Source organism: Harpia harpyja, chromosome 12 (genome assembly GCF_026419915.1).
Source record: "Harpia harpyja isolate bHarHar1 chromosome 12, bHarHar1 primary haplotype, whole genome shotgun sequence".
In the NCBI taxonomy this organism is placed as follows: Eukaryota; Metazoa; Chordata; class Aves; order Accipitriformes; family Accipitridae; genus Harpia; species Harpia harpyja.
The window spans coordinates 26,051,505-26,078,293 of NC_068951.1; the positions used below are offsets into that span (position 1 = coordinate 26,051,505).

The window sequence follows — 26,789 nt, forward strand, 5'->3', positions numbered from 1 at the left end:
ACTGAGAAGTCAGGCACCTTTTATCACCTGGAGCCGGTACTTCACCAGAATGTACTCGCTGAGGGGCTCTGCTTAAAAGCCGGCGTGCTCCTCGCCCGCTCTTAAACACCCCCTTATCTTCGCCAATTTGTACCCGCCTGAACACCACCCCCTCCCGCCTGCAGCGCAGATACAGCTAATAGGAGGCCCTCGTCCACTCAGTAATTGCTTCAGCTCCTGGGCGGAACCCTTCTGAGCTACGGGGCGGAAACCGGGCGCTACGCGAGTGGCAACGGGCCTGGTGCCGGCCTGCTGCCCCTGGGCCGCGCTACTCCCCGGGCCCGGCTACTCTGAATCAATTGTAACGTCCCCCGCCAGCGGCACCCTCACAGCGCTGCCGCAGGTACAACCGACCCCCTTCCGCAGCCCGCCTCTCCGACGGACGATGCCCGCGGCGGGCCGGACGCCTACCGGCGCATGCGCGGCCGCGGATAGCACGGAGGACAGGGCTGGAAACCGCCTCCCTCGCCGCTGAGTGGCGGCCGGGTCACGTGGTGCAGCGGGAGGGCCCGGGCTGGTGCTGCTGCTGCCGCCGCCGCTGCTGCGCGCGCCGGAGAACGTGAGTGCTGAGGCGGGGAGGGGGCGCGCGCCGGCGCGGTTGGCGCTCTCGCCCGCCGCCGCACGGGGACGGGGAGGCGGCAGCCAGCTCCGCGGCGCCCTGCCGCCTCCTCCCGGCGGGCGTGGTCCCCCCGCTCCCTCAGCCCGCCCCGGCTGGGCCCGCTGCGGGGCTGGCAGGGCTCGGGCTGGCTGCGGCGGCGGCCAGCGAGGCGGTGTGAGGGCCCCGGCACGCGGCGGCCGCTCCTCCTCGGCGGAGGGCGGGAGCCGGCCGTGAGGCGAGGCGGGCGCGAGGGGCGCAGCCCGGGCCTCCCTCTGCCGGAGGCCGTCCGGTACACCGAAACAAAAGCACTTCAGAGGCGTCTGGGCTGGGGAAGGCTTCCCCTGAAGCCGTTAGCTCTCTGGAGCTGGCATCTTGCAAGTCGCCCTCCGCTGGAAGCAGAGTGGCGGAGCGAAGTTTATGGAAATGAACTGAGTTTCAGAAATCGCATAAATGCTTAGTATCTCCCACTCTAACAACTCTTAGCATTACACCACCACCACCCTGCCCCGGTTTCTGTAGGACTTTGCTCTTGCGAATCCTTTCGAGACGGTAGAAGGAAGCAGTGCTTGCAAGAGTAGAGAGTGTCTGTCATGTCAAAAACGGGGGGGACGTGACAGTGCTGGTTCCCAAGGTCCCAACCCCAGATACGCCTGTCTTATCAGTAAACTGCAGCAAATTCATTTTGAATGCAGTGACACCTTAATATGCGCTGCTTCTCATTATAGTTGGGTGGCTTCAACATTCTTGTTTTTTAATTTACTCCATTACCCTACAGCAGTATTTTTTTACAGGTTATGTAAATAATCAACTGATTAAAAAAAAAAACAGAACAGACTGACCAGAACTATATCCCTTTCTTTTCTTATTAAAATAAAATGGTAAAAAAACCTCCCAGCAACCCAAATGTGCAAATAACTTGCACCTGTATCAAAGGAGAAACAGTGACAAATGTACCTCAACTATATTTGGTAAACTTTCTTATGTTTGTGTAAATACTGAGTTTAAGTAATTCAGTTGTTTGTAAAATGTATTTAATGATACCTGAGTTGCTTTAATTTCCTGAGATGGCACACTTATGTTCTTCCTGGAGCTGCATTTTGTTAATTCAGAGATTCGAGGTCTTGACGAGAGTTAACGCTAAAACTAGAAAGGGTATTTTTCTGAATTGTTTGTATATTGAAGAAGTATGATTTAAAATGGATTTCATTAGAAAGTATGCTTCCTGTCCTTCCTTTCTCCTACAAACTGCAGACAAATTTTCCTTTGAAGCAACACAAACTAAGGAATGCTAAACTTGTAAGAGCCCTTGTGCTTCATACTTCTGAAGTGGAGTCAGGGAAGCATTGGCTGTTTGATTTTAATTATATTACAAAATTCATGAGATAAAGGAGGATGCTCTTCTGGTATAATTACCCAGTTTTATAGAAGTGTAAGTATTGCAATCAAGTAAAAAAAAAAACCAAACAAACCCAAAACCGCTGGCCCTATTAAAGTAGTTAAACTTCTGTGAAGTTAAAACTTTTAACTGTGGCCTAATCTGCAATCCACTGTTGTTCTGATATTTTTTTTTTACAAGTGTGACATCCCCTCACCTTCACCAGTACAGTGATACAACTATATTTTACTTCTCTAACTTGAATTATATGTAGATGGATTATAGTGTTTTGAGAGGTAGTTACTAATTACCATCTTTTGAGAGATGGGGATAGTAAGAATACTTATCAAACCCTTCCATGTCCCTTTCCTTCTGCAAAACTGGGAAGGGACTTAAGATGTCCATTATCTCCCCTCAAAATATCATGATAAAGTAATTCTGACTAATGGACCATAGAGGTTCAGCAACAGCTGATGCTTCAAAGAAAGAAATTATCCGTTGACATACTCCTTTTTCTTTCTAGCTTGGTCAAAAATGCTCTATCTGTCTAATTATATGTGAGATATAAATTTAGAGGTAACTATCTCTGTGTTGCTTTTAGGTTTTCTAACCAAAGAAAAAAGCAGTGGTAACAGATTGCTGTTGTGGCTCCTGTATAAATCCTGAAGAGACTCTTTTTTTATTTTCAGTGAAGGAAAACTTAAGAGAAACTGAAAGATCAGGAAGGAATGAGTTCAGTGGTAGATTAGTCACATAATGCATTTATTTTCAATAATTTCCTGGATCACAGTGTAAAGTTTTCAGTAATTGTGCTGATTTTTCACAAACTGAAGAGGTTTCGAAGACTTTGTTACATCAAATAATATTTCTCATATTGCTACTACGGGATTTTTTTTTTTTTTGCCTTTTTGTAACTTCTAGCTTTTATTTTTATCCTTGCAACTTGGGATCGCTGGTTTTGTTCAGATTCTGGCTGCTGTGTAATGCCCAATGTGTAAATTGCCTGCAGTGCGTTGTATCAGCTTGAGGGTCAAGGTGGTGTCTGAAATGCATAATATAATTTCCAGAATAAGTCTTCCAGTCCATGCTTAGTCAACTTTGTTGGCTCTGAGGGAAGTTCTGACAGAGCAAATGTGCAGTTGATTCTAGCTGTACATAGTGGTGGAGTAGCTCCTTAGAACCAAGGGACTGTTTGGACAACCAGACCGACCTCTGCTAGCATTAAAACTTTCAAGTTTGTATGTCCCTGAGAGTGGCCTAAGGAAGCTCGTTGGTTCTACATGCTGTGTCTTTGCGTGGCATAAGGAAGTGTTGCTTGCTATGACTTCAGTGTCAGTGTAGCCAACTGAAATAATTTGAAGACTTTGAATTAGAAGTGGATGCCATGTAGGAGGTGAACGCAGATGGATAAAATATAGTTATTTTCAGCACATTTTAGTAATAGTGTCAGTAGTCTCAAATGATGACAGAGAATATAACTGGTTGTCCTGGTTTCGGCTGGGATAGAGTTAATTTTCTTTCTAGTAGCTGGTATAGTGTTCTGTTTTGTGTTCAGTATGAGAAGGATGTTGATAACACACTGACGTTTTTCAGTTGTTGCTAAGTAATGTTTAGACTAAACCAAGGATTTTTCAGCTTCTCATGCCCAGCCAGCAAGAAGGCTGGAGGGGCACAAGAAGTTGGGAGGGGACGCAGCCAGGACAGCTGACCCAAACTGGCCAAAGGGCTATTCCATACTATGTGATGTCATGGCCAGTATATAAACTGGGGGGAGTTGGCCAGGGTGGTGGGGTGGGGGGATCGCTGCTCGGGAACTAACTGGGCATCAGTTGGTGAGTGCTGAGCAATTGCATTGTGCATCACTTGTTTTGTATATTCCAATTCTTTTATTATTATTGTCATTTTATTATTGTTATTATTATCATTATTAGTTTCTTCCTTTTTGTTCTATTAAACTGTTCTTATCTCAATCCACGAGCTTTAACTTTTTCCTTCCGATTCTCTCCCCATCCCACTGGGGGGGTGGGGGGGGCAGAGTGAGCGAGCGGCTGCATGGTGCTTAGTTGCTGGCTGGGGTTAAACCACAACACTGGTCTTTACAATGATAAGCCTTAAAGAAGAGTCCAGTGGATGCTCATTCTGATGTTTAGATTTGTATATTGATTCTAATTAAATTTAAATATTTGATAAATATATAAAGTAAATTGATTTCTCTTTTGTGAATGAAAACACGAGTCCTGAATTGGCAGGGCTTCCAGTGATATTGCAAGTTAATAATTACAATGAAACAATTTGAATAACTCTGTATTTTACCTGAAGGATGGACAGGTTGCAGCTCTGAGTATTTTTCTTTTTAGATTAAATAGCAGTAGTCAAACTAATGAGGCAATTAAAAGCCTATATGCTCAGTGTCTCAAATGTTCATACTTCAGATGTGAGGCAAAGTATGAGATTTGACCTAGTCCCTTCTGTTCTTTCCTCTGAAAACTGCCTCATTTATCTTGGGTTAAGGTGTCCAGAAGTATTCTTGGTGTGTATTGTTTAACATGTGTATATTTTATTGTGAATAGTAATTGTCACACCCTTCAGAACACAATTTTCAGTTTTCAGTTGAAGTTGTTAGCTTAAAAGCTTATGTTGTTAAGGCCTTCTTTTTAGTAGTACTTAAGAGGATTAAAGAACTATAACACATTTTCAGTTTTCATGCTGAAGCAGACATAAGAGGCACAGGAACTTCCTTATTCTCACAGAAAACTTTGAAGGACATTTAAAATAAAATGTGGGACACTAAAAAAGAAAAAGACTTTGTGACGTAGCCTTTTATGCAGTCATTTTATGTTGATATTTAACTTTGTATTGTTTCCTTTCAGCAAGGTAGTTACTGACTTAAATTATTTTAAGTCATTAATCATTTGTCATTTTATGCGAAATGACAAATGCAGTCATTTTAATCATTTGTATTACAGATGTATGACTTCTTATACCTATTCTGAAATGTTGTGGTTTTTCAGTTTAAAGTTCAGTACTCCTTTGTGAATGAAAGCACATTATGCCCTTTAAGGGCACATTTGATTAATCCAGAAGTAATTCTTAATAAAGTGATTACTTTTATAATTACATCACAACCTTGTCTTTTGTTATGAACTACGTAATTGATTATGTGTTTCAAAGCTTACTGTAAGTGACAGCTTGTGGTTGACCTTCTCCTAGCATATGTATTAAACAGGATGATTCATTATGTTTCAAATTTTTGAGCTTTTTGTTGCATTGTTTTTTTTTTCTGTTATGCCTGCCTTCCTCCCTCCTTCCGAAGTTTGAGGCCAGTAGTAAAAGAGTTTACAGTTTGCTTCTGCTTCCTGTGTAGGACCCTTCTTTTGCCCTAAAAACACTCTATTTCAGTCTTTACTTGGATAAGTCTTTGTACCCTGACACTGTATCTTCATAGACAAGTAATGTGGGCCCGTTGAGGCTTACCTGTAGTGTGAAATGGTTTATGCTCAGGATCTGATACTCATCCTTTGCATGTTTCAGGTGTTTTTTACATTGGTGTAGCTTTAATCTGGACATGTAGGCTGAATGTGCAATATTTTATGGAGTGCATTGGGTTCTTTCCTGAACGCATCTGGTTTAGTTTCATCTGAAAAGAGACTAGTTCATGCGCACTCAGGCCACTCCACAATGTGAACCATGGTGAAGTGGGGGCAATGGAGAAATTCACTTCAAAATCATACTCCTGATCTGAACTGAAAGAGTAACCCTGGGATTTTTTTTTTTCTGTCAGTGAAGAGTTATACAATGCTAAAGTGCCTCCATTACAAATCATTTTTGCAAAGCAACTAGAAGAACAAAGCAGTTCTAGAGGGAAGGTTGGTGACAGGTCTGAAGATCAGGATGTGCCATGCAGATAACAGCAAAATCTGTAGCTCATGACTGCATTCACCATCGGTGGGAATGAGATTTTGTATGCCTCTGTCTATTCATAAAAATCTAGGCTTATGTCATGGTGTGATTTTTTTTCTTTTTACTTTTTTTGTTTGTTTTTTTTGTGTTTTTTTTTTTTTTAAGGAGAAGGGTAATGGGCTAGATTTTGCTTCACATAAAAATAAATCAAAATTTCAGGGTAGTTATGTCCATTTTGGGGGGAGCAAGGGTACAGGGAGATTCTTTTCCTCTAACTTCAAATTATGGCTGTAAGAAAAGACAGTATAACATTTAATTTTAACTGGTATTTACTAAAATATTTACTTTATTACATGATTTTTCAGTAATATGAAGTCATAATATTTTATGGTTGTCAAATGAGTAAGGGGGGTTGTCACAGTAAAAATAAAAGTTTAAATGCTTTGCACTTGGTTAGTACAAAACAAACAAACAAATTCCGGGAATGGTTAGTTCAGACATTTATCTTGAGTAGGTGACAAAAATGCAGACACGTGGCAGGCTAGATGCAAGACAAATGTCCATTTCAAGTCTGTTCTGGAAATTTGTACATTTTGAAGTGGGTGGCATGTTTTCAAAAGAAAAAGTAATAAGTGCTTCATTGTTTCAAACCTCATTAGACTTCTAATAAACACAGTAGAGGCTGAGCAAGAATGTTCAAACAGTTGAAAGCCCTATATATTTTAAGTGAGTTGCATTCCAGAAGGCTCTCAAATAACTACTGTTTTCTTTCTTATATCTTTTTCCTTTATAATCAAACATATAATGTGTCTTGGCTGACATTTTTGATTGTTCCCAATAATGGGAATGATTTATAATACATAGCACTACTGTAATCATGGTGCAAACCATTCCCAGTCATGTTACATGATTATTGTACAGATATGTGCTGTATGAGGGTTTCTCTTCCTAGGTGCAGGTATGTTAAAAGTATTTAAATTGGAAATTAGTATCAAAAGAGGGGGTGGAAACTTTAAAAAGTAACACTGTAGTATTTGGCAGTTTGAACAAGGTGGTATGGCAAGATTTTTGGAGTTTCTGTGTAACTTGTTTTTAAATGATGTTGACTTTTAAATTCTAACAGTTTTTATGTCTGCTGTTTTGTGGTGGAAAAAATGTAGCTGTGTCAGTGGTATGAGGCAAGTCAGGGGTTTGGGCAGATGCATATAAGAACAGTTTGGGGGTGTTGGTATACCTGGTATCAGAGCATGTAGTGTGGAAAAAGAAAATTATCTTGATTAAACTTGCGATTATCTCAGTACTTCTTTTTCTAACGTTGACATTAGAAAGTCAAAGGCTGACAATGTTAATTATCTGCAACAATCAATTTACACTTTAAGAGGTCTTAGCTCATTTTAACTTAGTAGGGACTACAGCTGTAGTCTCTGTAGTTAAACTGTGAGGATTAGAAACTGGTTTTTAAAGGTACCAGTGTAGTTAGTTATGTGTTCAAGAGGCCTGGTATAAAGTGTGTTTCTGCTCTTTCCACTTTGTTTTAGGCAAGGCTTAGATGTTAATGTAGCATCTCTGACATTAGACCATGGGAAAAAATGCGGTGAATTTCCTTTTAATGTAGCAAATATGTTTACTTGCATTCTGTTCTACTACAGTTGTTTTGAGGACGCTACCAGGGTTTTTTTTCCTTCTCTTAAAGTGCTATAATAAGCATAAATGCAATTTAAAGAGAAATCCAGAGATCAGAATAACTTAACTATGAGAAGTGGCATTGATTAATTAAATGTGTGTACTAGCATGGAAGTATATGGTCCTCTCACTTAGATGTAAGTAGAGGAGGTAGGCTGGCCCCTGGATGATCTTCTTTGATGTTCAGCCCTGTGCAGTTTTCTTAGCTCCTTTTGCTGTTATAGGATTACATCATTCAGAGGTTATTTCCTTCTTTTCCATGTGTTCACTTACTTTGTGTGGTGCAACCCGATCAAATTATTAATGATATTCTGAATGCCTAAAGAAAAATGTTTAGTAAAGTGTTTGCAGGCAAACCAATGATCTGTAGAAGTGTGAAACTTAGTAAATCCTAATAGATATAATGTGGAATGTTAAATTTTGCATCTTGAGCTGTTGTCCTTTTTTCCTTGTAAAGGCGTCACGGTTTTTTCTGCTGTCCTCCAGAAGAATTAGATTGTTGCTTGTTTATCTAATAAAAAATGTTTACAGAGGAAGCATTTGATGTGATGAATTGGAAAGGAATTTAAACTAAATAAAAAGTTAGTATATTAGCAACTTATTCTAACTATTTTATAATATAATGGGAAAGGAGGTGAATGGGGTGTTGAGATGAGAATTTTGTATGTATCTAGATATTTCAGGAAGTTTCATTTGAAACCTGATGGCAAAGTTTTGAAGAGTAAGTGTATTTTGCTGACTTCGCCTAGTTGATATTTATGTGTGAAATAATGCATGATGTATCTTCATGCAAAGAACTGGCATCCTAGAGGTGGAGAAGACTGGCCACACTATTGTTGTGCCACCTTGGAGAGTTTTGAGAACTAAAAATAGTAGTACTGGCCAAGTTGGGGTAGCCCTCAGAAGCTACTTGAAATTCTTCCTGTCTTTTGTAGGTGGTTCCACTCTCTAGAAACTCCACATCACCTTGTGCTGTATTCTCCAATGCAGCTTGCTCCCTCCTCTCTTTATAGGCTTGCACAGTTTAGCTCAATGCCCTTCCTCAGTTTCTGCCATAGTAACCTTATTTCTAGCTAGATCTAGAACTTTTATAGCCCTTTTAAATCCTCCATTTTATCTGGCATAAATAGGGCAGAAATTAATATTTTGCTATAACTGTCTGGAAATTTTATATGCTGTTCTTGTATATGATTTCCTCCTACAGTTTTTTTTTTCTCCATCACATACTTTTATACTAGACATTGAATTCTAGTCACTAGGAAAGCAATAACAATTTTCAAAGCTTATGTTTAGGGTACTTAGCTGTGTCTCTGTTACTTTTTGAAATTGTAACTTTTAATTTTCATTCTTAGCTTGTATTGAATATTTGTAAAGGTTGGAAAAATGGTCATGAAAAAAATTGTATATGTAGCAAAGATAGAAAGCCTGAGAACCGAGACTCTAGAGAAGAATTTTTAACTGGTTCCCTTCCTGAAATTTTAATAATTCTGAGTCAATCAGGTTATTAATAAGAATATGTGTAGAACACCCAGGAATTTTATAGATGAAGTAAAGCCTGTCCAGGGACGTGAAAGAGAGGTTGCAGACTCCTTTTTCTCACAATGCATGTCTGGATTATCTGTATAAATCCCTTTTATTTGTGTCTTATACCAGTTTAAAAATCGTGATTTTTTTTTTTTCTCATTTGAATTTTTTTTCTGATTTAAAGAAGAGCTCTTAGCTGATTAGCTTGAAGAATTTGCTGTGTTTAAAAAAAAAAAAAACCAAAACCAGTGATGAGCTTGAAAACACACCTGTATATGTATAATAATGCAGTTATCTTTTTTTCTTTCAGAATTTCCAAAACTTGTATGGTTTTGAATTTGAACAAAAGACTAGACTTCGAAATAATCTTCACGTTTTTTTGAATAAGAAGTAATAATGCAACGAAGGCAGGGAAGAGTCAATGCTGGACTGCTTTTGCTGCTTTATCAAATTTCTCAAGTTGGTCTCCAGAATATTCCTTCTGTTACCCTTGGGGTACTTGCACTGAACATTTTTCTCTTTCTGAATCCTGTGAGGCCGCTGCCTGAAGTGTGTATCAGTGTAAATGAAGGCTTCTACAGAAAGGACTGGCAGCGTTTACTGCTTTCTCCTGTCCACCATGCAGATGACTGGCATTTATATTATAACATGATTTCCATGCTTTGGAAGGGGATAATGCTGGAAAAAAAGCTTAAGAGCATATGGTTTGCATACATAATTGCAGTATTTTCAGTGCTGATTGGAGTTGTTTATATGGTACTGGAATTCATGCTCATGGAAATTCTGGATGATCCTTCATATGAAATGAATTGTGCCGTAGGTTTTTCAGGTAAGGCACATAGCTGTTCCAATTTACATGCGTAAAATTAATACTTATAAGTACTGTATAACAATATTTGTTGAATGCAGAAAATGGATAGTAAAGTTATCCTGTTTTTTAATTTAAAGCATGTACTCTGGGTATGAACATTATGTGGTTCAGTTCATGTTCTTGTGACCAGCAGTGTCTTTACCTGAGAACATGAAAAATATGATCATCCTAGTAGAATTATGTTTTCTGTTTAATGTCACTGACTATTTGAAGTCTGAAGCTTTTCATTTTCTGATGTCAATAATGCTTCTTAGGTGTGTTCTAGAAAAGCCTATCACTTTAAAATTTTTGTCTTCAAATTACAAATTATCCATGCCTGTCTTTAGAGAGACTCCCCTAAATTTGCTTCTGCTAGAAACATCCAAGCACCTGATTTTGGTCATCTTCCAGTGATGGTCTTGTCTTCTCATTTAGGAGATCAAAGTTTCAAGTCAATGAACTACTTCTCTTTAAAAAAATCTGCAGTCAAGTGGAGAAGTAGCACTGCTCTTCTAGGTGCGTAGGGTTTTTCCTTGCTGTCCTTGGGACCTAGCATTAGAAGGCAAGCACTCCTTTTCAGCCTCTGAGAAAGGTGCTTCAACACCACCTCTGAAGGGTTCCTTGTGGTATTTGAATCTGTACTAGTTGGAACATGCTGGTAGTTGCTCATTTGGAGCTTCAGATATTATCTGGTCACCCACCCTTTGGTAACAAGACATACCCAGTTGTAATCTTGGCCTTTATGGTGGCTGTAGGGGCCCTGAGTGCAACCTCTTCCTCTGAGGGGTTTGAGTGCCTGTGTTTAAGGACGGCTCTGACATGGGGTAGCTGCGACCTACCTCAGACTAGTGGGAAAAGAGGTGTGTGAGATAGCTGAGAGAGGCTTCACTGGGGGCCTTTTACCCCGTTGCTCAGCAGCTGCTTTTAAGCTCAAGCCCTCTGCGTTGTCCCTGTCTGAGCTACGTCGCACCTGTGCCTGGCCATGTGCTTCGCTGACCTGGCCTGACTTGACTTCCTGACTTTCTTTGGCTCTGCTTTCTCAGGAGGTTGTGCCTGCTGATCTGGGCTCCTGGCCAACCCCACTTACCGTCACCAGCCTGCCCAGTGTGCTTTGCCCAAGGACTATGGGACTGGGCCCCGACTGGGGAGGTTGCTGCCTGCTTGCCTCCCTGTTCCCTTTTGATACCCTTCCTTTGTGGAGCATCTCACTCTTGCTGTTCCCTAACAGTGACTGCAGAACCCTACTGAGTATTTACTATTAGTGGTAAAATGACTGAAATAGTGCCCTCAGTCTAGTCTCAGCTGGACTTTCTAGACTTTGCTCTTATACAGTACTCCAACTATTGCTGGGTGATTTGTGGGGGAAGTGTGCTCTGTAATACTACTCTCTGTGAACAAGTGGGAGATGCTGCCCTCAAGCTTCTTTTTGAACCTCTTTTCTTGTATCATTCTAGACTGTAGGATGAGAAGTTGAGACCTAGAAGTTGTGAAGTAGTATCCATTTTGGGTGTTCACTTATACAATGCACGATCCATGTGAGGTTTTTCCTCTATGTTCCTGTCAGTCCATACCTTAAAACAGCTTAGTATCAATCCAGTTCTTAACAGGAATGAGAAGGGCGAATATTTCAAGAATTTATGATGAAACTTCTTTATACTATATAACTGGGAATATAATACTACCATATAATAGGGTAGTTAGTTAAGATTTCACTGTAAGGTTTTTTCACCAGATTAGTCTCCAGCTTCTCACTTAGCAAGATAGCAAGCAACTTTTATGTCCCTTTCCTTGAACCAACAGAAGGGAAGTTAGATTTAGTGATATAATTATCCAAGTGATGCAGGTTTATGGCTTCCCATGCTTTACTGAGAAAGGCACCAAGTTACTGAAGAGCATTGGTGATGGGCCAGATGGGGTCCCCATTTCATTCTTTCCAAGAGACTCATGTCAGCCGTACTACAGTATCAGCTGGAACATATATTTTGGATTTTTTAGTGAACTAAAAAGAGAGTGGGACTAAGCCTCTGATTTACATTTGTGCAGAGGACAAGAAGTCAAGCTTTTTCTCAATTTAGGGATTATTTAACTGGTTTTTAATTTACATGTTCTGCAAGATGGATAGTTCAGATCTAGCATTGAGTATTGCAACCTGTTCTGATGTCACTTACCTTCTGCAGCATCTTTTGAGTATTCAAAGCTTGGAAATGTGTGACTGCAGCCTATGTGCACATGCATTCGACCATTATTTGGGCAGCAGATTTTAAAGTAGCTCTGACAGTATGTATAGTCGATCTTTCTAAACCTTCAACATTCTCAGCATGATCTTCAGCATAGGTAACTTCTCTTCAGTTGGGGCAAGTGGCATGTATATGGAACAGCTGTTGAAAAAAATACAAGTATTTTCCTGATAGCTATTTCTTTAAGAGCCGGTCAGTATGCATATTTATGACTCATTCACTTTAACAGGTTTTAAGAGTTTTAGGATGACTGGATTTTTTTTTTTTTATTATTTTATTTTAAATGGATGAAACAGACCTGCCCCTTGTCCCCTTGCATGGAACCTGACAACGAGGTCAGGCAGTTCCAATAGACACTTAAACCTTAAAAAAAAAAAAAAAAAAAAAAAAAAAATTGAAACTGTATAGACAGGGTTCTGGCGAGCCCAGGGTGGATTGGATGGAGATGACTCCTAATCTACACTGCTGCTATTGAATATTTCTCCCCTTTAGTAAATTCATAGTGTATGAACAAGTCCAGTTTTATCAGCAGCAAATAGCATGAGTGTGTGTGGATGTGCATACACACATTCCTGTTTATATTTGATCCTAACCCAGCAATATTTACATCACTGGGTAGATTAAGGAATTTTGCTATCTCTTGTTTTCTATGGTGTTAGAAGGGGAGGGAAACCTTTTTTGTGTTTTTATTTAGTATATCTGTATTGATGTTAAACTCTGTCAAATCTTTTACTTGTCAATTTTTCAGGTTTTTTTTCAGACAACTGTGTGGGCTTTCTCTTGAGAGGAGATTTTTCAAAAACATTTTGAAAGTTGCAGTAAATTATGTGAATTCATTCTGTCATTGGCTATTTGCTTGCATGATAAAACAGTTGCAGTGAATTAGAAATGAATGATTATTTATTGTGAGTGAAGGTGATTTATATACTTTTTTTTTTTTCAGAAACAAGTGATTCTGGAATATATGTAAGATGATTTTCCATTAATTCAGAATTTGAGCCTACTGTTGAGCTTCACATGTCTCCATTTGTCTTGTTTTCAGTAATGGCTTTTCTCAACTCACGGAACATTTTTTTGAGTTCAATAATTTTGTCAATTATGTCAAACAAAACTCCCATTTTAAAATTGCTTGTATTGTTTTGAATACCTGAATAGCTACAGTGAGTAGGCATATTAAAAAGCAACTTAGAATTGGCTGTTATACAAATGTGTAATTTTTTAATCCTTTTTTTTTTTTTTTTTAAGTCACTGAAAAGTATCACTGAAAAAACAGAACTGTTCTGGCATGCAACAGTATGCTTTGTGCTGCTGTGAAACTGCATGGTACTTCAATTTCAGTAGTTAAGTTGTTTGCATTTCTTTATTATTTGGGTGCAAGTACTTATCTCTTTATGTGATTTCTTCTTGTTTGCAGGAGTCTTGTTTGCTTTGAAAGTTCTTAACAACCATTACAATCCGGGAAGAGTCAGCAGTGTCCTTGGATTACAGATACCCAGTAAATATGCTTGTTGGGTAGAGCTGGTGGCTATTCATTTAATCTCCCCAGGGTAAGTGCATTTAATATTTCAAAGTTATGAGAAGAGATTTGGGCTACCTGAAGTAGTTTGAAATATATTATGAAGTATGTGTAACATTAACTGGTATCCAAATGGATTTGTTCATTTGCCCCTGCCTCTGTGAGAACAGTGCCTTTCTCTTCTTTGGCAGTTGATTTCTGGAGTTGTAGTTGCAAATCAGTAATTTTCTTGTATAGTATTTTATAACTGTCAATCATATTGGAGAATATATGTGAAGTACAGACACCAAACTTACAAACTACCAAATCACAGTTTATTTACAATTTCCCACTTCTCAGATTTTTAAAAAAAGGGGGGAGCAGTACTGACATACTCATCAGATACTATGATATCGCAGATAGAACATTTCCTAGACCAGAATGAGAATTCAAATATTATTTATGCTAAGCAATGGTTTTATTGCGTTATGACTTACTGCCTGATTGACTGCAGCAAGGAATCCTAGGTTAAAAGGTAGAAGAACTGGAGTGCTCTGTCCCAAATGCAATTTTAAGTATGAGCTGAGAGGTCACTTTCATGGCATTACTACAAGTATAAAACCAAAGTTTTCAGTGCATTAAAAACATTCTTCTGAAAAATATAAACTGCCATGCTAGCTGAACATAGTTTTATTTGGTGATCTGTTTAACACTACTGTTTATTTTATTATTAAAGAATAATGAAAGAGTATTATGTCTTGAGTAAAAACATGAACATATCATACTGTATCTGGTGGAGGAAGAGCATGAGTTTAGCGGTTGGGTGCTGTTATTATTCAGTTGCATTACTGGAGAAATGTCTTTGGGGTAGGAAGTGTATAGAAGGTCCAGAAATAATGTCAAAAGCCTTTTCATAATTTTACGGAAGCTTAGATTGCTGCCTGGTCTAAAGAATGTCTACATTGTTACATGCAATCTTGATAGGACAATTTCACAGCACTTAAATGATAATGGGGGCCATAGAAAACAAGTAGTAATCTCTGGAAATTCATGTCCCAGAACACATGTTTAATTAGTAACTGCCGACTGCCTTGAAATGAACTATAAAGATCGTAGCTCTCAAAGCATTGCTCTTACATGCTCATCTGTGTGTTCAGGGCATGTTGTAATATTTGAAGTGTCTGATTAAATGGTGTCCCTTTGTAGATAAAGTTGCATAATTTAGTTTTGAATAGATAAGAGGTCAGTAATAGGGGCAGAATTCTGTCCAGTCAGAAAGACATGCAATAAATTTGGACCTGCCATCGTGGCATGATTTATCAGGATCACCTGAGAATCCATAACCAATGAAGGATTCAAAAGTAATATTGATGCTATTGAAAACTTTGATCTGTGTGCTAGAAGAGGATTTAGGGTTTTACTGGCATCTGTTAATTGTTTTCTTTCTCATTAATGTTTTTGTTATGGGGAAATTTTAAAAGATATGTAATATCCTTCTAAGCTTTGCCTTCTGTAAAGTAAGGATATTGAGATGTAGGCTTTGTAGCAATCATTGGGATTATTTTTTTGGTGGAAGAACAGGCACGTGAAAAGTTACCTTACGTTTAATCTCTATGCATCTTCCAGAATTGGGCATGTGGTATCTTAAGTCATCTATCCCTTTTTGCGTGGAGGTGCTTTACCTATACTCGCTATTGAAGGAAAAGTTTATCTTTCAGGTTGTTTCTGAACTAACTCAAATATTTATCAGACTGACAAAGATGACACTTTGGGGTTGGAAGCTGGACATTACAGTTTTTTTCAAACTTCTTTTTCAGAAAGTTGAGAGTAACAAAGGATGAAAATAATGGGAGAGTGGAAAGTTGGGAGTGGAGAAGAGTAGAGGATGTTATTTTTTCGGCGTTCAGAAGTGTTGAGGTTTGATATTGTGACTGTCCAGAATTGCTCTTTTCGCAGTTTTGTCAGAAATAGTGAGACTTGCTCTTCTGGAATTCAGAGGATCTCAAAGATGTCTAACATTTCTGTAGCTCACTGCATCTCTGAAAATTGACTTGGGCATTTCTCTAGGCCTCCTTTTGACCTGTGTTTTGGTAGGTTTTATAGTTACTGACTTTCAGGTGTCTGATAACATTTTCCAGATCTGTGGATGATGCAATCCATGAAATGTATAATTCTGACTTGAGTTTTTTCTATTTTCTAAATTAATTCTAGTCTTAAGTTTGTTTGCAAGTTTTTCTTCATAACTTTTTCTGAATAAGCTGTATTGATAAGAGTTGATCTGAGCCAGTTCTGTTGACCTTTTTTTTTGGCAACTTAAGATGCTTGTTAGCATTCTTCATCTTAAAAAATAGAGAAGACTTTGCAAACTGAAAACTATTCCACACAAGAACAAGAGCACAGCAACAGATCTACATTTGGCAATAGAGATGCAGATCATTGTCATAAGCATTCATAGCTGGCAATTGAAAATGTTATACAGTTGTAACGTGTAATGAATCAACAATGACAATTAGTTGTTGCTTCATTTCACCTGGGTTCAAGGATCCATGGGAAATCAAAATCTCAAAGCAGATCACTGTCAAAACAGGTAAACTTAATAGGAATACTGAGCTTTTCATAAAAAAGCAAACAAACAAAAAAACCCCCACACCCCCCCCAAATAAAAAACAAACCCCACAAAAAAAAAATTATATATATTTGAAAATATAAGAACATATTTTGACAAATCTGGTCTTAAATTTTGATTATTTTGCCCTGTACCCTTCTCAGTCTCAATCCTGGTACAGTGTCTGGTGTGAATACAAATATTTTGCATAACTCTAATAAACTTAACCTCATGAGATTTTTCTGTATGTTTTCTTTTTCATCTGCTTTTTTAATTTCTCCCTTGTTTAATGCTTAGGGATATCACTGAGTCATCACTGGTCATCAGTCAGATTTACTGTTGAACTGTTTATTATGCTGTTTATTGACGAGAACTGTTCCTCAGGAACAAAAGGGCTAAGAACAACCGATCAACCAAAAAAACCCCAGGTTTGACAGGAATGGCATTACGTGATGGCAACCATTTTATAGCCTTTCATTCTTTTTTCAACCCTAGCTTTTACTTTTCTGTGCTGTTTTCCCAACATGTTACAAAATTACTAACAAGTTTCCCATTTCCATTTAAAGAAGCAATGGCATTTTCCTGTATAGGCCTGTGTAAAACAAATTGACTTTTACTTATGCAATCATTTAATTTGGTTTAATTTGCATTCAGGTAGGTTGTTTAGCACTGGTAAATTGACTACATGGCCTACTTTCTAAGTAAGATTAAACTTTGTAGCAAAGTGTTTAAATTGTCATGTGCAGGTGACTCTGTGCTTGTGTTAATTTGGAAATAAACTATGTATAAATACATGGATTTGATTCCCATGGTCTCAAAAAATTGTTTTTCAAAAATGAAGTTGGTCCAGATTCTTGTAGTATGTCACTTTGATATTATTCCTTTGCTTGTTTAGTGAATGCATGCTTCCTAGCCTAGCCTTGGTATAGGAGATGCATGGAAATAAGATCTTTTCACAAAAGACTTACAGCAGTGGCTTAAGCTAAAGACATACTTTTGTTGCTAAATAAGCGGCTTTGTCCTGTGGGAGAATTGCATGTATGAATAATAATGCCTACCAGACTGGGGTTTGCTGTTAGGAAGAAGTTACGGAAGTTAAGTGATAGGTGTAGACTTTCTTGCTCTGTTTGCATTTGTTGAGTCAGTTGGCTGACACCACAGAATTGAAACAGTGCAGGATAAATTCACCAACACTGAGGAATTGATTTGAATTCATTGTAAGGATACTGGAACAATACTAATGTAAAAATTAGTTCTGAGAGGCTTGTAAACATTGGGTCAGAATCTCTCACATGTGAAAAGCAAATGCAGTCCAAATGTTTTTCCCTCTAGTGATACCAGTTTTCGTGGAAATTACACAGCCAAATGAAAAAGTATAATTAATTCTGTTTAGAAGATTTTTTTTGAAGTAATGTGCACATCAGCTTGATGGCAAATGTCTTCAGGAAACAGTATTTAGACATATTGCATAATTATCGTTAGTATGAAGTGAATGGTTGACATAAGTAAGATCTCTGGGGATATCTATGTTTTCAAACAAAAAGTTAAATGAGACATCATTTGAATTTCTTGGTACCACGGAGAGCATTAGTTAATATTGATAAAGCTCATTGACATTTAGAGAAAAAAACATGCAATTTAAAAAGTCAAGAAACGTGGTTTTATTCCCATTCAAAGTTCAGCTTGTTTTATAGAAACTGAAAATTGTACTGTGGAAAAAAAAAATTATGTCAATTTTTTGTAATTAACCAGCAGGAAAAAAGGCAGTAGTTTATCACGTTGCAATCATGAGAATGTTTCTTTGTTAGTCTAACTGAAAAATAACAGTAAATTTTTACCTAGTCAAATATACATTCCAGTCAAGACATTTCTATTCTTATGAATAGTGTAAAAAGCCTATTTTGGAATCGGTTGATAATGGAAGTTGCTTTATCGCTGATACTGTAAGAGTTCTTAATTATACCCAGGATTATTTACTATATATAAAAAGCAGAAAATAGGAGTAACCTCAGTTTTCTGGATTAGTCAAGAAAGAAGAGTGGAATTTATAATGAAAGTGAAAGGAGCCTTGGTAATATGTGCTTGGACGAGACTTCTTCACACAATTTATTGTGCTTTTTGTAAACTGTTTATTAATTTCTTTTCAGCCAAAATCCTTATAGGCAAGAAATCTATTATACAAATTTTTAAAAAAAGCAATCTACTGAAAATTAAAATTCACTGTAAAAGGTAGTAAAATCTCAACAAGAGTGACATTGAAGTATTATTCAGGATTAGTTGTTCAAATATATTGAAGTTCATTGGAAATATGAGTATCCACTTTGGACTAGGGCATGTGGATAGGAGAACATCAATTGCATGTGTAAAACATTTTTTTTTTTTTGTAATTTAGTTAAATTGAATGATTCCAGTCTACTTTTTTATAAAGTAAGAAAGATTATAGAGGATCTGAGTGAATCTGATCTCAGAACAAATGCTCTGAATGATAACATCAGGACAAACATGTATATGTTTATATACAGACATATATGTGTGTATATATAATTTATACTTATCAATATTTAGTCTAATGCACTTTTAAAGATCATCACTATAATAAACTCTGATTGCTCTTTGCAGAGTCTTAGTAGCCCTGTCATTTTGCCTTGCGAAGCGGAGGCAAGCATGGGAGAGAATGGGCCCTGAACCCAGCAGGATCTGGGAGGTCTCTGCCTCATTTGAATGGAGACCCCCCAGTTTCTCCAGGCAGTCTGTTCTACTACTGAAATGTTTTTAAATCTCTTGCTGTGACTTGTGTCCATTACTCCTTACACTATGGGTAGAGAATGTGGAGAGTGTATTCATTCCTATTTGTGACAATCCTTTCCATATTTTAAGACTATTGTATCTGACAGAATTCTTCAGTAGACTTAAGTGATTGTGATCCCTTCAGTCTTTTCTCAGAAGTTGTTTTGTGGGCTCTGAGGTTTTTTGTTGCTCTTCTTTTTGTGCAGTATGCAAAAAGTAGGCTCAGTTCTCCAGCTGAAACCACTGCTGAGTAGAGTGGAAGGCTACTTCATTTTACTTCCAGATAGTGCTGCTGTTTACATATTTCCAGTAAAATGCTTGTCTTTTCTATGGTGGTGTGACATGTCGATCTGTGCTTTATTGTATAATTCACCGTGTGCCCTAGGTTCTATCCTGAAGCTCTCCTACTAGCCAGTCACTTCTAGCCTGTTTGTATAGTTGATGATTTCTGTGATATGTTCAGAACTCCATATTTGTTTTATAGAATTGAACCCTGTTTTTTCCAAACCACTACTTCATTTTGTCAAGGTTGCTTTAAATTGTAATGACATCTCCAGTGACCCTTACAGCTTCTCTTAGCTTGTCATTTGTAACTAGTATTTGGAATAGACTTGTGGAAATCCACTTGATTCATAGCCTAAGTTTGATAATGAGTCACTGGTAAGTATTAAGTCAGGCTTACCAACCACTTATGGATCTGCTTAGTGCAGTTTTAGAGTTTAAGGTTTTTCAGTTGTCTTTATGACAAATGCTGTGAGACAGTGCTGCATTCTTACAGCATGTGTGACATCTGCTAATTCTCCCTTTCCATGAGGCTTGTTTCCCTGTCAAAGGAGGAATTTTGGTTGATTTGACATGATTTATTCTTGACAAATGTGTTTTCTGGTGTTCTTACCTTGGTTGTATGCATAAATTATGTGTCCTAGTAATTGTTGAACAAATAGTTTTACCTGAGAGCAGAAGATAGTGATTAGTCTGTAGTCCTCTGACTAGAGTCGTCCTCCTTTTCTATTTGTCTCCCCCCCTTCTTTTCCCTGCTTAAGAATGGGTATAGAAATACCCTTACAGTCCTCTGGAACCTTACCCATCCTCAAAACAGCTGGAAAAATGCACAAGTTAACTACTTCAGAATTTTGCTGCAGAGTTTGTTGTTTTTTTGTTTTTTTAATTTGTTTTGACAACATTAAAATTTTTTATTAAAACTGCTCTTTTTGTTTTGTAAAATTGCATATTATCTATATGTTTTGGTTGTTATGTTTGGAAAATATCTATAAAGATGTTTTCCATAATATAAATGATACCAAGCATTAGCAAAAAAAGATATTAAGTTATCATTTGAGTAAATTACAATGTAACATGTTCTAAAATGAAGTGGTGTTTGCTTAACTTGGCTGTAACGTTAAGCATTTTGTTAATGTAAGGGAACCTGTCTTTCTGTACTCTACAGAATTGCTTTTCCTTAGCAATTACAAGTAGCAAGGTGATACTGTTGATCACACTCAAATTAATTTTGTGAGAGCGTATGGTGAAAACTTGATGTGATTTATCAAATGTACTCATTTTCTGCATGTCAGTGATAGTATATATGTGTGACAGTGTATCTGATATTATTTTTCATTTAGAAAACACTGTTTAAACATTTTCATTATAAGTTTCTACTCCTTGAATTAAATTTATAATTAAACAATCAATGATGTTTAGGCATCTAGTATACTAACCTATTCAATAGACATGAAGTGGAAATTATCCCCCTATAGACTTCTTGAAGTTGAAGGTTTTTGATTATTCGTATTGTGTAAATATACAGCTTTACTGTATGGCAAGCAAAGACCTTGATTCTGGGTTTTGTGGAACAGTGTTGTGCTCAGATAAATCAAGATGAGCATAAAATTTGTTTAAAACACTGCCAGGAATATAGGTGAATCAATCTCATGTTGGTGATTTCTCGAGTAAGGCATCTTGAAGTATTTAATGTTTTCTGTGTACAGACATTTTCCAAGTCAGGCATGTATTTTTCACAAATTTGGAAAATCTGTTCCGGAAAAATCTGTTTGGAAAATTAGTTCCTTATAGATACTTTATTTTGGTAACTACCTCTTGCCTATAAATTTTCACATCAGCATTTATGTGGTACTCTTAAAAATTGTTGGTTACGTATGGGGGAGAACTGCAGCTCTGCATAGCAGAATACAAGTTTGTGGTTAAGCAGGTGGCAAGAGACTGAATTTACATTTGGTATTTATCTCCCTCTAGTGACACATGCATTTTCTTGTATGCTTTTACCAGTGATGCCTGGAAGTTGTATTGTCATGAGTGCATATGCTATCATCTGTGTAACTCTTTCAGATTTCTGACCAGAATGTAAAAAGCGTAATGTTTAAATCTATTTTTACATTAAACAGAGGTTTCATTTCTCCTTTATAAAGGCAAGAAAGCTCATATTACTTGAATCTTTAGACGACCAGTGTAAACCCAGTGAACTGAGTTATTTATAATTTGCATATACTAGGAAATCTTAATGTTTAGTGTATTGACTTCTCTAACTTCATAATAGAGGTGAACAATTTACAAATGGTGTTTAAACTCAACAGATTTTACTCTTAATTAATGTTTATACCTGATTAAACACCAAAGTGTTTAACTCTTAACTTGAATGCTGAAAATTGGTTTTTGAATTTAGAGAGTACCCCATAGTCATGGCAATACTTGGAGCAAATCTCCTTATTTACTGTAAACATATGCTTCCATGTTGATTTCTCAAAAGACTCTAAAGCCTTTTCATTCGCTATGCAAATGGGCAATGATCTTTTTCTAAAGAAATTGTTGGTATGTATAGAACAGAATTTGGATCTCAGCATTTCACTCGTTCTTTAAATTTTGAAGGCACTGTATTACAAAGATTGCAATGGATCTGCATTCATGCTTATTTCAGACTAATTGTAGGATTGTGTTGACAGTGCAGTAGAAAGTACTGTATGCTTTCACCTGAAACTGTAAATGGTTCTGGTAGATCCTACTTAGACATTTCACCATAATTCTGTGGATTTAATTTTTTATAGATTAAAACTAGTTTCCCACCTCAGTAAGTCTTTAAACGCTTTTAGGGAAATTGTATTCTGTCCTTTAGATAAGCAATTTAAAAGATATCTCCAATTAGTTTCCAGCTTCTTCAGGATATTTGTTTGATATTTTTCTGTAACTGTATATACCTACCAATTTTAAGGTAGTTATGAAGAAAGAAACTTGGTACTATGTCCTTGCAGGCAAGTCATTTCTCTATGCTTGGTCTCACTTGGGGACTTTCTCGGTTATAAATTCTGCACTTCCCCTTCTGGACCCCTACAAAAAGAGTCTTCTGTCACTCACAAGATTTTCCTTTTTTGTAGGACTTCTTTTGCTGGGCATCTGGCAGGGATTCTTGTTGGATTGATGTACACTATGGGACCTCTGAAAAAGATCATGAAAGCCTGTGCAGGTATTTAATTTTGTTCAATTTATGGAATTTGCATAAGAGATGCTTTTATTTTTAAAATTCAGTAAGTCTTGCATATAGAAATTCAGGCCATTCCAGCAAGTTTTTAGGCAATTAAAGATATGCTGATTATTAAAGTGAATGCAGAAGAAAAAACACAACTTTTTTTTTCTTAAATATGGATGATAAGAACCAGTAAATGCGTCTTTCAGATATTTTTACTTAGATGCATACCTTTTACCCTTCTTTTTAAATGTTTATTTAGAGTAAAATGTTTCACACAGGATGTCAATGAAAATGTTACTTAAATGAAGTGTGGTAAAGCCGTAAAAATATGCCAGAATACAATGTGTTTCCATGTTGATTTCTACTACTTCTGTCCATTCTAGTGGAAGTCCCTACAGTCTGAAAAAGGTTGTGGAATGCTTGAGAAATTGTTACTGGAGTTCTCAAGCTCTCCAACGTGTTACTACAGCTTTTCATATTGTAGTAATACTTATTTTTAAAAAAGATTGTATCTTTAGACATCTTTAGTCTAACAATTGTTTTAAATACAGTCCTGCAAACTTTCATATGAACACTCTCATAAATTCAGTGTTCTAATTGGAAGTCTAAGCCCTGTCACAACAGCTGTGCTGGGGTTGGTTGTAAGAATATTTGGTTTTTATGTCTGATTACTTAGTAGGTTGAATACTTTATTCATGACTGTGCCATCAAGTTGACCATGGATACGGTGTTTATATAGTGGGAAATTTGTTCACATGTGTATGCTTTTCACAGGAGGTTTTATTGTAGTTTGGTGATACAGTCTGTAAGTCATTGTCATGGTTTAACCCCAGCCAGCAACTAAACACCACGCAGCCACTCACTCACTCCCCCCGCCACCCAGTGGGATGGGGGAGAAAATCGGGAAAAGAAGCAAAACTCGTGGGTTGAGATAAGAATGGTTTAATAGAACAGAAAAGAAGAAACTAATAATGATGTCATTTTATTAGTGTTAACAGTACTAATAAAAGGATTGGAATGTACAAATGATGCACAGCGCAATTGCTCACCACCCGCCGATTGACACCCAGTTAGTCCCTGAGCGGCGATCCCCCTGCCCCCACACCCCCCAGTTCCTATACTAGATGTGACGTCCCATGGCATGGAATACCCTGTTGGCCAGTTTGGGTCAGGTGCCCTGGCTGTGTCCTGTGCCAGCTTCTTGTGCCCCTCCAGCTTTCTGGCTGGCTGGGCATGAGAAGCTGAAAAATCCTTGACTTGAGACTAAACACTACTTAGCAACAACTGAAAACATCAGTGTGTTATCAACATTCTTCACATACTGAACTCAAAACATAGCACTGTACCAGCTACTAGGAAGACAATTAACTCTATCCCAGCTAAAACCAGGACAGTCATGAATGTTTAGCAGTTTTTAAGTGGGAAAAATAGAGACTAAAGTATCAGATTTCTTACCCTACTGGAGTGAACAGACATAAAGAGTCACATTAGTTAAGTGTTAATATTGCATGTTTCTGTGGCATGGGAGGGCTATCTGATGACTATTAGAACAGTCAAGCATCGGATCACGCTGCCTAGGGAGATTTCAGCAGTCTCCATCCTTGGATGTTTTCAAGACTTGACCAAGGTAAAGACCTGACTGAGTAACCTGGTCTGATCTCATAGCTAACCCTGCTCTGAGTGGGAGTTGGGCTAGGGACCTTCTGAGGTCCCTTCCAAACTGAATTATTCTAGGATTTTCTGATAAAACCAATGGCACTGTTAGTAAAACATCCTGTGGAGATCTTGTTGCTGTGTGACTAAGACCTGGAGGAAGGAGTGTTCCAGTACACAGGTCATCATTTTCTCCTATGTAGCAGAGCAGAAACAGTGAACTGTTATTCCAGTCCTCAGTTTTCTGTGCATTAACCCATTTTTACCAATGTCCAGTCTTAGTGCAGAAATTATTCATTATATGTTCTGGAGAACATTTGTTAGGTTAGTTTGCATTTTTCTAGTTTACATGGATATGTTGCTTAAACATGGCACACTACTATAAAATCTGGAACAACATACAAGCTTGCCAATACTATATTTTCTCATCGATGCCAGAAAAATTCAGACATATGCGTGATTTCATATTTGTATCTTATGAAACAGACTCTGAAAGAAGTAGTACTTTAAATTTGATTTTTGTATTTTATAAAGAAAGACAATGTGATTATTTTATTCTAATAGTACGTGTGTTATTCTTATTTAGGTGGCATTTCTTCATTCACTGACCCTGCAAGGCCAAGGGACTACTATTCAGGTAGGTACTCTCACCCACTTACCTAAAAACTTAATCCAGCTTTAAAAATCATTTTTGCTAATGAAAGAAGACCTGTAGAGGAGCTAGTTAAATGGAAACATACATAATATACAAGATATTCTGCATATATGTATAGTTGCTAAACTTGCATTAATTCTCTGGCCATATCTCACCTCTTTTTTAGGGAACTGTGTGGATGTATTTTGTACAACAGGCTTTAAACTTCAAATTAATGTCATGACTTCATAAAATGCTACCCTGGGGAAATATCATCCCTTTTGCAGAAGGTGTATCGGGGGAAAATTGTGTCTACTGAAGGCAGCCCTTTGAACCTTGGTAAATCTGCCCTGATCTGGCAAATTTATCTGTTCCATTCTGGGATTTTTTTTTCCCCCATCCGACAAGGAACTTCTTCCTTTGAATGCTTTTTTAAATCTTGATTTAAATTACATGCAAAAAGCCCACTCCTCACCAGAATAAGTTTAGGCTATCTTCACAGTATATAGATGGATAGTTGGAATACTGGCACACTTTGAATGTAGCACGTTTGATTCACTTGTGCAGAACATTGAGCCTTTATATGTGGAGTGTATAGAAATAATAGATGGAGGCCTTGTCTGGGAGGGACAGAATAGGAGCCAGCTGTGAGAAGAGCTGTGTGTTGGATCAGAGCTAAGGGATGTATAGCCTAGTGTATCTTCTCCTGCAGTAATTTATACTCTTTCCTAGACATCTGATGTAAGAACAGGATAAATATATAGTGATAACTCCCTCAAATATCTGCCAGTGTGCAGGGGCTTTTGACTTAAAGATGTTCTCAGCAGAAAGTTTTATGGGGGAATTTTGTCTTTAATAGCCCGTGATAGATTCTTCTTCCATGAATTTGTCAAAAGCTCTTTGAATTGGCATGAACTCTTTTAAACACCTACAACATCACAGAAGAATTATTTCACAGTTACTTCCTGGTGTAGAATCTGTCATTTTTGTTTCTTTTGAACCTGCTAGTTGCTAATTTCATTTGATGCACGCTAATTCTTCTCTGGGAAGGGAAACTAAACCTTCATCATTCACATACTTTCTTCATATTCTTTATGGTTTTATAGACTTCAGTCCTATACTCACCATAGTCATCTTTTTTCTCTGGTTGAAAAGTTGTAGTCTATATGGTTGTTTATATGAAAACTATTTCATACATTTGATCATTCTTACTGCTCCCTGATGTTTAGTGATGCAGGGTTTTTAATTTTTTAAAAGTGAGACGCACTTACTCTGAGACACAGTGAGCCAAGGTTAGTGCTGCTTTTATCCTCCATGATGAATTCTGTCTTCCATGATCTACCTCCAATTTTATTATTACATTTAGTAATTCCCACAAGTGAGATTATAGGCCCTTGAATATTTTTGAAGCATTTGTTTTGTAATTCCTAACCAAAAGATCTTAACCTACTTTCCTTATCAACAGCAACAAGGATTGTTGTAACTTAAAAGTATATTTACCCAGGATTTCCATTATTCCAGTTCTCAAGTAAAAAACCACTTGATCTAAAGGCCAGTAAAGAAATAGAACAAAATTAATATTGTGAAATGAAGATGTCAACATTAGACTATGTAGTGAGCATGAGCTAGCTACCTGTTTCTATGATTGGCAGTCTCAGCCCCATTAAAAATGTTCACCTAGCTACAGGTACTGTTCAGTCCATCAGGGCCTGGGTGTGCTGCTCCAGCACGGGCTTCCCACGGGGTCCCAGCCTCCTTCGGGCATCCCCCTGCTCCGGCGTGGGGTCCTCCCCGGGCTGCAGGTGGATATCTGCTCCACCGTGGACCTCCCTGGGCTGCAGGGGGACAGCCTGCCTCACCATGGTCTTCCCCACGGGCTGCAGGGGAATCTCTGCTCCGGTGCCTGGAGCACCTCCTCCCCCTCCTTCTTC

At 37.8% G+C, this 26,789-nt stretch overlaps 1 protein-coding gene across 2 annotated transcripts in view; it reads left to right on the top strand.

The window, feature by feature from the left end:
• Window positions 1–231: 231 nt before the first annotated feature.
• The window catches only part of RHBDD1 (rhomboid domain containing 1), a 62,189-nt gene continuing 35,631 nt past the window's right edge, over window positions 232–26,789 (top strand). The window contains exons 1-5 of one of the 2 annotated variants that reach the window (XM_052803389.1): window positions 232–382; window positions 9,430–9,948; window positions 13,621–13,753; window positions 22,480–22,568; window positions 24,811–24,861. In XM_052803389.1, the coding sequence (XP_052659349.1) occupies window positions 9,516–9,948; window positions 13,621–13,753; window positions 22,480–22,568; window positions 24,811–24,861 (706 nt within the window). In that variant the 5' untranslated portion in view covers window positions 232–382; window positions 9,430–9,515. Of the gene's footprint in view, window positions 383–441; window positions 599–9,429; window positions 9,949–13,620; window positions 13,754–22,479; window positions 22,569–24,810; window positions 24,862–26,789 lie in introns of those variants that run through there. The other variant, XM_052803388.1, reaches the window with a different exon arrangement.